The following is a 15,645-nucleotide window of genomic DNA, read 5'->3' on the forward strand; positions in this document are numbered from 1 at the left end:
AGAATACGTTGCTTGAAGGAGGGTACCAAGAGCACTTCAGTAGGGTGAAAGCCCCTTCCTTTATTCAGAGCATGATACTTCCTCTCTGGAGCTAGAATTCACGTTGTTTTATTAATTAGAGAGAGGAACAGGGAACACAGAACTTGGGTCAGTATACCTCCCTAGTGCACTAGTGACCTAATGTATCACCTTTCTAATATATCTGAAAGCCATTCACCAGGAAAACTAGAGGTCTCAGTTTAGGCATCAATGGTGTCTCCTACAATCAGCCATGTAATGACTAGATTAGACTACGAAAATCATTTAAGCTTAATTAACTTAAGTTTGTTTCATTCCTCTATAAATTGAGAAACTTGTTTACCAAAGTTCCAGAAATTTATTAATTATATACATTTAGCAAAGACATAAAAAATAAAGACCTCGCTTTTACCCAAAATAATTTTTAATATCCATTTCTTAGAATTGCTAATTTCCTCCTTCGAAGCACAGGTCAGGCACCACCTCCTATGAGAAGCCTCACCTGATACTCTTTCCCTCTTGAAATTACATCCTCAATATTTTGTCCTGATTTCTTTGTGTCCATGTTGTATTCTGCTGGTTGTATGTCGGTTTCATTAAGTCAGGGATTGCTTCATTTTTGCCTTGGCATACCTAATACCTAGCCTAGTGTCTTTCATATTGTGAGCGCTTGGTTATTGTTGGCTGGATGGAATGGAGACAGAAATCATATAAAAACACGCTTGCCAAGTTTTTCTTTTATACCAACATTTGAACCCTTTTATAGTATTTTGTGAGAGTGAGGAGGAGAATCATACAAGTTGACAGACTGGCCAAGACTTCCCTGCTTGTCTCCACGCATATTTCATTCACTGGATAGAACATTTTTAAAGACCATCTCTTCGTGTGTGTGTGTGTGTGTGTGTGTGTGTGTATACATGTGTGTGTATGTGTGTATCTTCAGCTGAATCTACACCCAAAATAGAGACAAAAAGAAACAGTTGTAGTTTTTATGGCTTGTGTGCCCCACTGCCCCACCTTGTTCTCAGGAAAGAGAATCCTATTAGAATATTCGATTGCAAACTTTGTGATAGCTATTCATGGAGGTGTTACCAGACAGAATAAATGACATTTGGGGAAACCTACCCATTCCGGTCTCCAAACACATAACTTCCATAGAGTCTTTCAGACTGGCAACCTCGGTAAACAAATCCACCAACCAGGGGCCCATTACTGAATGGCTTGAATTCTAAGAGCGATGGCTCACTTTCTAGAAAGAAACTATCATAGCATTAGATCAAGTGAAATGCAGTTTCAGTAAATAAAGAGAATGTGTTACACAGTGGAAAGAATCAATGCACTTTAACTCTGAAGTAGAGACCATAAGATAGGTCTTCAAAATCCAACATGGAAGAATGGCTTCTCTTGACTACATTTTACCAGCATCTAAGGGAACTCACGTAGGGCTTGTGGTGAGGTCTCAATGAAAGCAAAACTGAGTCATTTCTAGAATACCATTTATTGAAATATGACCATAGAGCATCTTCGTTTTCTATAAGTGCTTTTGTATATGTTTTGGATATCTGACAAAATTTTGGGAAAATATACAATGTTGAAAATCCCTAATAAAACTAAAATCAGACTAGATATAATTAGTACTATGATTAATGAGCATGTCTTTATTTAAAATCAACACTAATATGCACAAAACACCATTACTTGATCAATTAACTTCCTAATTTAAAACAGCTGTTAAATTAACTTTTTGGCTTTACATTTAGATCCAAATTTCCTAGTGGGGTTTCTATGTCACTATTGTCATCATCATCACAGAGCCACAAACTATAAACATATGCATGCTAAACATTGTATGTGTGTGGGGCTGGGGGAAAAGGCACCTAGGGATCAATTGGTTCAACAAATCCTCTCATTTTACAGAAGAGGAAACCGGCATTCTGAGATATGAAGTGGCTTATTCTGTGAAAATGGAAATGAGCCAAAAAGAAAGATCAAGCTGAACTTTGATTCTTACTAATTCCATTTGACCCACTATTAGGAGGCAGTATTTCAGACAAATGTTGTTTTAATACAATAATACGCTTGTGTAAAAGCCTTCTGGGAAAAATATGATGAGTGGGTTTACTATCAGATTAGCTACCCAACATTTATAAATAAAGAAAAAAATATTTATATATACATATATACACACATAAATACACATACGCACAAACACACATATTTAAAAGTAGGCAATCATAATAGCACAACGTTGTAAATGGTTTTGGATGGATTGGTTACTATTATGATAAAACCGTGGATAATATAGATAGTCTCAAAACCAACAGTTATCAAACTTAGAAAAAAAAATCAAGTCTAGTAAGTTGATATTTGGGCTTCATCCTCATCCAAACATATAGTTTTAAATGGAACTTTCCTTTTTTAGTACAAATAGCATTGCTTCTCTGTATCACATACATTTCTTAAAAAGTCCCAATACCTTGACTTATGTTAAGTCACTATTTTCCCACCCAATGCAAATGTGTTTTGCTAAAATTATCCCCCTCAAATTGCATCCCAGATGGCCACCATCTTCTATGTATTATTTCCATATTTGCTGAGATGTTGTATATTGAGGGGTTACCTGTAAGGGATATTACACCTGCCCTTACTATTTTTCCTCAATATAAAATGCCAAAAATAATTCTTCCCATCATATATTAAGTAGATAAAAATAACTAGACTTTATTTTACTGATGAGCAAGTTCTAAACTGCTAACTTTTTGAAGGTCCATTAAGTCTTTTGGGCCCACAGGGTACCATTTAGTGCATGGAAAAGGTAATTAACTAAATTGAACCCTTAGGGCCTATGAGACTCATTGGACCTTAAAAAAAAGGGAAAAATCTATTCTCTAAGCACAGGTAGTTAATTAGAGTTACTATTCTCCAGCTTCCCTGTGTGTTTACTGTGCAAAGTTTCCTTTTCATTTTTATTCCATATCTTCAAATCATTGACAAAGAACAGAATCTTTAAGTTATACTGAACTTACCATAGTCTTTCCCTTTTATGATCTGTAAAATTCTGGCTGATGACCTGTTCTTTCCATTTGAATCTGAGCAAAGTATTGTTAAGTTGATATTTACATCTGTGGGGTGTCGATCCACTGCACATCTGTACATCAAAGAGATAATGAATTTATCTGTTGGTTCCTTATGCCCACAATGGGGATGCTGACCTAGGATTATTTGATTGCCCAATAGACCCAATAACCAAGATGTTTTCTCCAGGAAAGGATGTAGACTTAGACATGTGCTCATTTATCTTGATTGACCTAAAAGGTCTTTGGAGAGGGACATTCCTCCTCTTCTCTTGGTCACCTGCTTCAATATAGTGAAATAGGGGGCATATAATTGGCTAGGACCCTGGACCCAGTCAGAAGGCCTTGGGGCAAGTTCTTGCTCTCCTCCTGTGATCATACCCGGTTGTACTCTGGTGGTTGTCCTACTCCTCTCTGAGCTTCCATTTTTTCACCCATACAAATGGGAAGAATAGTACTTGCATTTCCTTTTCAGAGGGATGTTGTGAGGATCATGTTTTATAAACTTTAAAGCATTACATATATGTGAGTTTCATTCCAATCCAATCAGTATTTATTAAATATTTACTCTACGTAAGATACTTGCTACACTTGTATGAGATGCTATGTAAATCCAAATGGTGGCATGTTTCTTATCCAAGACTACTTTTCTAACCTAATATATATCTGAGGTGGGACATGAATGCTGGTCTTACTGACTCTGAGGCCAGGACTCTAGCCATCATGCTACTCTTCCTCTCAAAGATGAGCTATTTTGCTGAAAAGGAAGGGAATTGTGGACTTTTTCTTTCTTGATAAAGAAGTGACAGAGGACAACAACAGATGCTGGGACATACATTTGGGGAATCACTATCATTTCACATGATGGTCATTTGGTAAATGTGTAAATGATTAGTGTGCGACAGCAGAAACAGCAATGACTTTGGAATCAGAGGAACTGAGTTCAAATCCTCCCTTGACCATTTACTATATGTGTGACCTTTGGAAAATCATAGCCTCTCTGGACCTCAGTATCTTCAACTGTAAAACAGGGTTGTACAAGATGACCTCTCGGGTAGCTTCTAGTTCTAAATCTATGATGCTCTAATCCTATTAGTTTTATTTATATTGCCAAATACTTCCCTCTCTGCAGCTTAGACAACTGACTTTTTGTTCTTCTGGACTGGACTTGTGATTTCACTGGTATAAGGAGCTTTTGGTAAGGAATTTCTGTTACCAGTGAAGATCAGCTCTTATTAAGTTTTTTATATTTTTATTTTTATAACTTACGGGCCATGAGAGATCAAGTGATTTGTACAAAGTTAAACAGCCAGTATGTGGCAGAGGCTGCTTTTAAACCCTGGTCATCCTGACTCTGAAACTCTTTATTCATTATACTACTCTGCCTTGTAAGCAGAAAATAAGTTGATTAAATATGTAACAAGTGGATCTTCCAAGCCTGTCTTTGGAAACTAAATCCTAAAAGTACTAAACAACTCCACATGATGCAATTTGCCTTTCTTTATTGTTCAATATAATGTAGGCAATACGTAACTTTATTTCTTCTAGTACCTGCATCTTTCATTGGGGGAAAAATCACCTTAAACTTTGGCATGAGTCTTTCTTAAGTGATATTCCATTTCTACAGCAATTTCAGATTCAAGGAAATGAATCAAATCATTTCTTTTATTCTAGCAAGCCATGTTGATTTTTCATGATTATTAAACTAGTCCAATGATGCTGTTTTCCATAAACTTATAATTTTATAAAGAATGCAGCTTTTATAAGAATGCAGCTTCTTGTATAAGTAATATGGCCTTTAAAAATGTTTTCTCTCCCATGGCCAAACTCATTTAAATGATTACAGATCTCATTTAGTAGGCTCTGCAACATTCTGTGGCATCACGAAATCAACATGATACCCTATGCAGACAGCAGCATCTGATGGACATTGCCAATGAGAGAATCTCTCTTTGATGTAGGCTTTGCACTGATATTCTGAATGATAGCAGTCTATGCCTTCAGCAAGCATGTCTCCCTATCTGATGACTCACTTGATATTAGTAATTAGAGGGTCACTGAACAAGATGCTCCATTGGTATCTATGAAATATCAAGAGAATTAGAGGACAAATATGCTGTGCGGCACCCCCCCTGTGGAAGATTTATATGACTATGTGAATAACAGCTTCATAAGAGAGACAAGTATTACCATCTACACCATTGGAAATTTCCACATTTCTAACATAACAGACATACTCAAGCGTCAAAAGACATTTTCCGCAACAATATGGATGTTTCTTAACATAATAGCAACATTTTACCATCATGAATCCCTTGATCCTCCTAAATTCTGGTTTAATGAGGCAATTTAAAAATTGGTTTCTTTTTTACTGGAATTTTGGGTCTCTCTCAAAAAATTAAATTAAGAGAAAGGAACATGAAATGAGAACCTTTGCCTCTTGGCCGGCTAGTGAGCTGCCTCAAACATGACTGGAGGGACATAGGCTAGGGCCTGGATCTGTGATTGCATTGGTATATATAGAGAACTAAACCAATGGTTAACAAGGGGAGGGGGCACATGCAAGTTGGGGCTTGAGCCAAATGTATTAGAGAAGAGAAATCCCACCTCTTCAAGGGTGCCCCTAGAACCCTGAGGGAGAGAGGCAGCCTGCCTTATTGTGAGAGAGTGAGCCTAGAGAGATACTTTTTACATGCAGGGTTTCCAGACGAGAAAACTCCCTCTACTAAGACAGGCTGGTACCTTCTCTGGAACTCCTAGTTTTAGGGAGTCAACTACAGACCCACAGTCAGACAGTCCTTAGGTGTTAGAGGCAGCATTTAATCCCAGGGCTTCCTAGCTTTCTTCTTCACCCACAATATTTGTGGCTGTTTTATGGTTCAGAGGATCAATCTCTCCTCCCATGCCAATGTTCTTCTTCCTGTAACTAACTATATATCAGAGTCTTGGGGTTCATTTCCTTACCTGCCTGGATTGTGGAGCCCATGTGCAAATACTTCGGGGGGCTGATTGGTGCTGTTAAAGTGTGGATTGCTCTTCGGTATGGAATAAGGCACATTGCACATGTCAGTATCTACATCCAGCCGTAACACCGAACCTGTAAAATCACTGAGAAAGTTGGAGGACAATATAATTGTTTAAAAGTGTTTTTGTAACCACAAATCCCATACATCTCCTGGTGCCACAATTACGTATGCATGCATACTCAACGACAAGCAAATGACCTGGCACCATTGATTTTCATGAACAATTAGAAAATTAGTTATTTCCTTTGAATTTCTAAGTCTTTAATTATAGAAATTATGTGCAAACTTCTTTGAAAAATGGGATGTATTTGTTTTACCAAAATTACTTTAATGAGATGACTAGAGGGGTGAACTTAACCATTTGCTTACTGGAGGTAAATTCATCAAAGTTGCACAGTACATAGAGAATTTAAAGAAGGGGAAATTTTTGTCTGATAGCTATGATGTCAAGAAATGCACTGCAGAACAATAGTGGCTAAGGGGAGATTTTTCTTTCACTTCACAGATTGGCAGGACAAGGCCAAATGGATATGACAGCTTAGGAATCACAAAACAGAAAGAGGTTACTTTTTTCATTTTTCTTTCAATATGACCACAAAAGTCCAACCCAGCCTTTAAAATACATCCCACTGTTAGCCCCTTCATGGAGTTTTCCTTGATCTTCTCTAGTTGGTAATTAGCTGTCCCAACTTGGACCTAATAGAGCAGTTAGTTTGCAGGCCTCTCATTCACTTACTGAGTATTACGGATATTTACATTTGTGTCCAGAGACTGTAAGGGAGGTGTGGGCAGGGTCTATGTCTTCTCTAAACTTTGACAATCTACCAGTGCCTAGTACGGTATCCTGCACATGGTATAATTATCACTAAGTCAATGTTGAATTTTGTTGGTTGAATCCATACACTTTTCCACCAGTTCACCTACTTCAAGATCTAGAGAAAGATTGTCTCCAAGAGGCTTTTCTGGAAGGATTTTCCCTTTCATATTTATTCCCTTACTTGAGTTAACATTCACTTCAGCCAAACTCTTTTACAGATAAGAAAACTGAGACCCACAGAGTTTAAACAACTTCATGACCTTTCATGATTTAGGATGGCCTTGCCGTTGACCAAGTGTGTGTCTATGGGCCAGTCACTTCACTCCGCTGGGCCCCTCATCTGTAAAATGGGGAAAGTAGCATTTGCATTATCTACTTCACAGGCTTCTCACATGGAAGTGCTTTGTACACTTTGTACACCATAAAGTACAGAATAAATGTGACTTCTCTATCGTCTGTAATGTACCATACAATTATTTACATAGCATTTAGTATGTGTTAAAGGTGAGGCTTGAACTCGGGCTTTCCTGACTCCGAGTCAAGTTGGGAGTGCTGATTCTTCATATCAAAGCTGTCCCAAAAGCCTTAGTGCAATTTAAAGTTTTAATACATGGACATATATAGAGGGGCAGTGTGGTATAGTACATAGCTGGCCTTAGAGACAAGCAAACTTAGGTTCAAATGCAGCCCCTGACACATAACTAGCCTCTCACTTCCCTCAGGCAACTATCTAATGATGTAACTTTCAGAGCTGGTACCAATTTACGTTGGTGGAGGGAGTTTTCTCACTGGGAGTTCCCTATATCAGTGCAATTAGAGGTCGAGATCTCCCAGAAACACCTGAAAACCTAAGTAATAATTAATGATGGTTCTAATTTGATAACTTCTTTAATTCAAAGACTCTGAGAGGCAGTGTGATGGTGGTACAAGGGATAAAGTTCTAGGCTTGGGGTTAGGAAGATCTGACCTCTCTGTGTCTGTTTCCTCATCTGTACAATGGAGGGGTTTGTACTGTATGATCTCTAAGGTCCTTTCCAGCTCTAAATCTATGATTGCATGACTTTATGACATAATTTAAGTGCCCTCTTTCCCATTTTACAAATACCAGACAATAAAGTGATGAACAAAGGAGGAAAGGCTGAAACTGCAGCTTTCCTAACTCACTGGTGCTTCCAATCGGCGGAACACAAATGGAGAAAGAAGGGCGCCCTGACCCTGGCAGTCTGTGTACCTTAAACCATCCATTTCTTCCATGTCATCCAAGGTGATCATCCCATCCCCGAGGAAAATGTACAAAAAGCCATCTGGGCCAAACAACAGCTGTCCGCCTAGATGCTTCCTGTGCAGCTCGGCTACCTCCAGGAATACGCGGGCTGTTCTCATATCAACTTGTTGGGGATTTTTTCTGCATTATAGAGAGAGATACAATGCTATGATTAGATTCTCTGAACAACCAAAACAGGGACAAACAGTGAAATGAATCCTTGAATTGGAGCTAAGAAGAATGGTGCAAAAGCAACATTATTTTCTAGGTCACAGGAAAAGCATTTAATTTGTAAGATAGCTTGGGGGGGGGGAGGAGGGAAGGAGAATGCTAAAAATATAAACTTCCGTGCTCTCCTTAAAGCTACAGGCAGACTTTCTGCAAAACCATACCTATCTGCATTAGATGCTTGAAAGCTTTTGACTATTTTATTGTAGCCTCCGAAACAAAAATCCCAAAGTAGGGAGAAATGTGAAGGTTTAGATGCTAATGCCTTAGCTATTTTAATGGTACCTGGACACTGTATATTCCACGACCCTAAGAATGTGGTCGTGAGGTCCAATGGCCCATCGTTCTTGGTTGGTGGTATAAGACACATACAGCTTTCCATTTTTCTTGTAATTGGGATGGAATGCAAGGCTTAGCAGTCCTCTTTCATCTCCTCCCTGCAGTCAAATGAAAAACACAAAGAATTGTGAAGTTAATTATGTTCTTTATTGTGTTTCAGCTGGAACCCCAAAAGAGTCCCCTTCTTTCTTCTGGATAATCTTTGCCCAAACTCTTTTCTTTTCTTCCTTGACTACTGCACAAAAAAGGATTATAAAACATTTCACTTTGTGGGCTCTTTAAGGGTTGGAACAAGACGATTGTCTTGTGTGGTTATCTATGCCCAAGTCTCTTACCCCACACCCCACTTTTGTCAAGTGATTTGTGTATGTAATCTTGGGAAGCCATGAAGACAACTTTAAAGGCTATGCAAAATTCTTTCCTGGGTTACTAGGTTGCTCGTAGTCCGTGGAAGACAAATAAAAAGGTCCACAATCGGCAGTCACTTCGAATCCAAGTATCCCAAACCTGAAACAGTGTGGACTGCCAGCTCCCACCGTCTTGGCACTATGTTTAGAAAACAGTGAAATTGCTTGTGTAATATACAAACCTTTGTTTTACCCTGGAGGCATCTATATCAGTTGTCACAACCCTGGTGGTCTGTTCATCATAGCTAGCACACTGTAGGTAATAAGCAGCCGGAGCCTTTCTGCATCCAAATAATATCTTTTTACATGTGCCTCCTGCACCACCCCCCCACCCCGGTTTTTTTTTTTCAGAGGGTCTTTCTTTAGGGAGGGAGAAAAGGAAGGAAGGAGGGAAGGCGGCTGAAAGGGTGGAGGGGGAGGGTAGTGGAGGCATGAAGCTAGGGAAGAAAAAGAAAATCCCCCCCCTCCAACTTGCTTTTATTATTATCAAAACCACAAAGAGCAGTTCTGTGCACATTAGACAGAATGGCAAACATGCAATAAAGCACTATCAAGATAAAAAAAAAACCAAAATCAGCTACTTCTTAAATGAAAGGCAATTTATCTTCATTTCCCTGATAATTCAGCCTGCAGTTTTGCTGAACTAAATAGAAGCCTCACTTTCACTTTATGTGATGAATAGTTTATAGAACTTTCTATAATTAAGTGAAAAAGTAAATCTATCTAGATCGGGACATGGCCATGGCTCAGTGTCCTGCCTGCCCTGAGTGGTTTTGTATAGTCGAAAAGAGGTGCAAACCCCCAAACTATTATCAACAGAACATTGATGGTCAGTGTTCCTCAGAAATACTGCCTTATTAAACATCCTAACACCCTAGTAAAAGTGAGGGCAAGTCAATTCCCCTTTGGCAGAAAGGGAAAGGAAGGTAAAAATGAGTGAGCTTGTCCCGGGGCTAGCAAGGGAGCTCTGGGCTCCTACAAATCCTAGCAGTGAGAAGTTTTCTTCACAAGACTATGTTCAACAGAAATGGAAATCCTTCCTGCCCTTTACCCATGTAAGAATACAGGCTATGACAGAAGCCCTGGGAAGCTGGTAGCCATGTTTTACATAATCTTGGGGTAGGAAGTTTGACTTTTTCAGGCATAAAAAGTCTATTTTCTGCACATCTGCATACTCAACTGCTAACTTGATTTCTAGCTTAGAAAAAGGAATTTTACTATATATTATATGAATTTAAACTAGCTTACTTACTAGCAAATGTACTAGCAATCAGTGAGTAAGTATTTGGGGCACCTAGGTGGTGGTCAGGAAAACCTGAGTTCAAATCCATTCATAGATTCTTACTAGCTGTGTGGCCCTGACCAAGTCACTTAACCTCTGTTTACTTCAACTTCTTCATTTGTACAATGGGGATAATAATAGCCCCTACCTCCCAGAGGTGTTATGAAGATCAAAGGAGATCATAATCGTAAAACATTAGCACACAGTAGGGCAATATGTGCCTGGCACACAGTAAGTGCTACATACATCTCAGCTATTATTAACTATTGCTATTGTTTGTCAGACACTGCAAAGGATGGGGAGAAAAGCAAAAATATCCCCTGCCTTCTAACGGGAGGAGAAAACATGTAAATGACCAGGCACGATACGTGAATAGTTATCAATGTGCCAGTGAAGAATTTTTAAAATTCCAACTTTGGTCCTAGAAATAATAGAGAAGGAGTGTGAATGTCTTTGGATGACAAAAGCCAGATGAACATGTGAACCACAGTGATGGAATGTTCTCAGCTTCAAATGCCAAGGGGACAATCTCTTCTTTGCATACCACAAGAGAGTTCATTTTAATTTACCCAAAGGAAACAAGGTCATTTTTTAGTAGACTGGGTTTCGTATTATCTTATTGTTTCAGTAGTAGCAGTTGCCTCTTTCCCCAGGGACTTTTTAAAAAATTTTTACCAAAGACACCACCATTTTCTTACAGGAGGTGTTAGTAGCTGAGGTGTCCAGCCAATTTCCAGCTTAATACAAAGCAACCAGCTGCCCTGAACCTCTGGGTTTTTGACAGGGAAGCTGAGAGGTTGGGGACTGGATTTGTGTTTCATTTCTAACCAGGAGTACATTTCCTTCTCTGGTGGTGGGAGCAGACTGCTGCTGGTAATTCCACCTCAGAGATGGCAACTTGTCCACTTCCAAGAGCTCTTCTTCCAGTTCACCTCACAATAAATGGCTCCTATGTAAATAAGCTCCGTGGAATTGGACACCATGTCAGTCATATGGAACTGGAGAGCTTATGCATGAAAGCCACTTCTTAGATCATCTAACTAGAATACATGACCAACACCAACACAAATATCCTTCATTATACTCAATGAAATGCAAGTGTAGCACAGTGGACAGAATGTTGGAATTAGAATCAGGAAAACCCGGGTTCAAATTTTACCAGCTGTGTGACCAGGGCCAGTCACTTAACCTCTCAGAGTCAGTTTTGTCATCTGTAAAAGGGGACTAATAATACCTAGAGTCTCTGTATCAGGGAGGAAGCATGGATAGAGAGCTGAAGACCTAGATTCAAGTCTTGGTTCTGGTAGATATTGCTGTATGAACCTGGGTAAGTTGCTTAATGGAACAGCCAGGTGCCACAGCGAATAGAGTGCCACACCTAGAGTCAGAAAGACTCATCTCTGTGAGTTCAAATCTGGCCTCAGACACTTGCCATCTGTGTGACCTTGGGCGAGTTACTCAAGCCCGTTTGCCTCAGTTTCCTCATCTGTCAGATGAGCTGGAGAAGTAAATGGCAAACTATTCCAGTATCGTTGCCAAGAAAACCCCAGATGGGGTCAGGAGGAGTTGGACACGTCTGAATAAGAACAACAAAAACAACCAAAAAGTTGCTCAACTCTTCAGTGCTTCAGGCAACTCGCTAAGACCGCATTGTAGAACTGTTTCCTAACTGCCTTGCTAGAGCAACAGTACTACCAGTAAGCATTCATATAGCACTTTAAGCTTTGCAAAGTGCTTTACAAATATCTCATTTTATTCTCCCAACAACATTAGGATACAGATGCTATTACCATCATTCCCATTTTAGAGGTGAGGCAGACAGAGGTCAAGTGACTTTTCTAGGGTCACATAGCCAGTAGGTATCTAAGGCAGGATCTGAACTCAGGTCTCCCTGACTGCAAGGGTAGCACTCTAGCCACTGCACCATGTAGGTGCCTCGTTTCTTCTCTGGGATCTCGCTGTACCATTGAAATCATAGGTCTAGGATATTACACGAGAAAATACATGTAATAAAAATACCAGTTATTATTTTGGAAGGAAACAACAGGATTCAAGTACACTCCAAATGTACAAATGACCATTCTTCATTCATCTACTATACACCATCTGAGCCAACTTTAGAAGTATTAGGGATATTATTAATTACCAGAAATCTGTCAAGTCTTGAATAAAAATGCAGAGATTGATTTTTTGCATGTCCATCCAACAAAAAAAGAAACTCAAAATTGAATTAGTTTGTCACATACACTTGGTGTTTTTATGATGTCTATGTGGCTCAACTCCCATGTGGAAGGTGGGATGCGGAAGATTACAGAATAAAAGCTAATTTAGTTTGTGAATTGGGCCTGATGCTTTATAAATTGTGTCTCTCCCAGATCATTTGGGAGAAATAAAATGTCATTACTAACTTGCATAATATTTTAATTAATAAATGTATTAAAAAACCACCCAAGACTGCAAAAAGCCTGCGAGAGTAACGGTCATGGAGTTAAGGACCCTCTGTTCCTGGACCTGGCTCTCACTAGCTTGCCTCATCTTAGGTAAGTTGCTTCAACCTTCTGAGCCTCAGTTCTTCCAATTATAAAAATGAGTGAGTTAGAATAGATATTCTCTAAAATTCCTTAGAACTCTAACATTCTATAGCAAGGCCTGAAATTTAGAGAAACAGTATCTTAGCTGCCCTGAATTGTTTGGCCTCAAATTGTTCAGCCTCAATTTTCTGAAAAAATTTTTTTAATGGTCACTATTGCTTCCTGCTAAGATGGTTGCCTAAATCAGAGGCAGGCTGCACATATACCTACTCGATATACCTACCTGATATACCTACTCTAGCAAAACCCACATGCTCATGCCAGACCAAATAATGATCAAGAAATCCAAAGAGAAAGTACAGTGACTTTTTCCATTCAGAAATGTCACAATAGGTCATCTAGCTGCCCACAGACAAGAGGAAAAAGATCCCCCTAATCCTGGCAAATCCAGAGCCAGTGCCTCCCAGGGCAAGAGGTCAAGGACACTTGTGTCCTGCTAGTCTTCTCGTCCAATGGTGGTCAGAAGACCACAGGGTGGAGACTATGGAAACAGCAGCAGGCAGTCAATGGCACAGTGCTGTAACACTGAGAGCTGAACCCCTGGGGACATGAGGTCCCTAATGCTCTGTCCTGAGGTGCCATAGAAGGTCGTGAATATCTAGTTCTCTGAACTTCAAAGATCCAGGAAGGGGTCAACCCATGGAGGAAGTCAGCACAGGAACCCAGGTGATCCAGGTCAACAGCAACCAGGGTTAAACCACTGCACCCACCCATCTACCCACCCACCCACTTCTCAAGCAGTAGAAGAGACTGGTCTGGCATCAAGGCTCAATTCAGGAATAAAAGTTGGAGAGAGAAATAAATCAAGAAAATATCCACCAGTGTAAAAAATGATTGTAAAAGCACTTGGAAAGGGGGTATGGAGCATGCCCAGAGTGCCTAGGATGGTCTCTCTCCATGTGGAGAATCTAGGAGTTTGGTTCCGAGAGAGTTGTGATGTCATGTAAGGGAAATGCTTCAGAGAGGCGGTGAAACAAGTGCAGGCATTTGGTAACTGGTTCTAGTTGGCTAACAATGGGGTAGAGAGGAGATTTTTTTTAATTGGCTGCTTAGCTACCAATGATTGGCATTTTCAAAAAGGCCTGAGTTAGCTTTGGCTACCCATCTTCACCATCTTCGGCTTTGTTCTGTTGGCGTCTCGTGAAAGGCCATGTTGTAACAGATGGGGGGAGGAGGAAATCTTAGGACCTTTACCCTCATGTGTCCCTGAGTAATAGTAAGTCTTGGTCCTCAGACTTTTTGTTCATCCCTTTCTGTTTTAGGCAAAAGGAGTCTCCAACCATGGGAACTTGAAAGGTCAGGTGAGCAAGTAATAGGAATCTGAGAATTGAAGTCCAGGATGGGTTTTGCAGCCAGCATAGCACTGATGCCCTGAGGAGCAAGGAATGATCTTTAGAAATGACCTGCAAGATCTTAGATCAGTGGAAGCTGAGATGAGAAGTCATCCAGGAGTCATCTGGCTGAATCCAGATAGGAACTCGGAGGGACTAATGCCCTGTAGGATCTGAGCTAAGTTATAAGCCTACTTGCTTTGAAGACTGAGGTGTTGTGGGGCAGAGTATGCCTATGAGGTGCTGGGAGAAGTGTTTGTATGTTTATTCTTGTGGTATCTTTTAAATAATCATCCTCTTCTAAAAGCCGCCAAATGTTACATGATTAAATGGAACTGGGTAAATAGCTAGTCCCTAACAAAGGTGGAGAAAGACACAGCTGATGGAGGCTCAAGGTGGCAACAGTAGAGAAGAAATACCTACAAAACCTCTTAGAGTACCCTAGGACCCTGCTGGGAAGATGTGGCAGCCTGGCTGTCCAATAGAAAGTTAGAGCGTACTTGATGTACGCTTTCTGTGGTCGCAAAGAACTGGAAACAAAGTTGACATCCAGTGATTGGGAGTGGCATAACAAACTGATACATAAATGTAATGGAATATTACTGTGTTGTAAGAAATGACGAATAGGATGAATACAAAGAAGCATGAAAAGATTTATATGAACTGATGCAGAAAAAAGTAAGCAGAGTCAAGAAAACAATACGCATTGACTACAAGAATGTAAATAACTGAAATTGAATGTGGCAAAATTACAAAGAACAAGCATGATACCAAAGAATTGCTATGAGAATACGCTTCTTTCTGCTTGTTTGCTGAGGCAAGGTGTCTATGGGTGTTGAAGGTTGCATAAGTTTTTATATTTTATCAAAGTATTTGTTGGTTTTTTATATTGTATGGGAAAAATTTGGACAATGTAATAACTGAAGATATCAATAAAATTTATTTTTAGAAAATGGTCAGTATAATTTCCACTGAAAGTCAAGCAGGACTCTCTATGTTTTCTGGCTAGCCTTAATATAGGCAAAGCAAAGAGTGTAACCAGTTCCCACATCAAGACACATGTCACTGCCTATAGTTAAGTGATATAGTTAGTGACGGGCTTTTAAATTTCACCAAAGTAGGTCAGCATAAAACCCATAATCAAAATTTCAAAATATACCCTTTATTTGAGATATGGATCATATTTATCAAGACCATGATGGGCTGGACATGATAGGCTTTACTTTTAAACCAAGTTAATTGGAGGAGATTCTACTGTGTAGTCAGGT

General features: G+C 39.6%; 1 protein-coding gene across 1 annotated transcript in view; it reads right to left on the reverse strand.

Annotated features, from left to right (window-relative positions):
- The window catches only part of LOC118853015 (hedgehog interacting protein), a gene marked incomplete in the record, with an annotated part of 122,395 nt that overhangs the window by 12,091 nt on the left and 94,659 nt on the right, over positions 1-15,645 (reverse strand). Inside the window, 5 exon segments of the mRNA XM_036762809.1 lie at positions 1,144-1,267; positions 3,045-3,166; positions 6,057-6,200; positions 8,167-8,340; positions 8,713-8,864. Coding sequence (XP_036618704.1) covers positions 1,144-1,267; positions 3,045-3,166; positions 6,057-6,200; positions 8,167-8,340; positions 8,713-8,864 — 716 coding nt within the window.

The sequence above is a fragment of the Trichosurus vulpecula genome, chromosome 6 (assembly GCF_011100635.1).
Source record: "Trichosurus vulpecula isolate mTriVul1 chromosome 6, mTriVul1.pri, whole genome shotgun sequence".
Classification (NCBI taxonomy): domain Eukaryota; kingdom Metazoa; phylum Chordata; class Mammalia; order Diprotodontia; family Phalangeridae; genus Trichosurus; species Trichosurus vulpecula.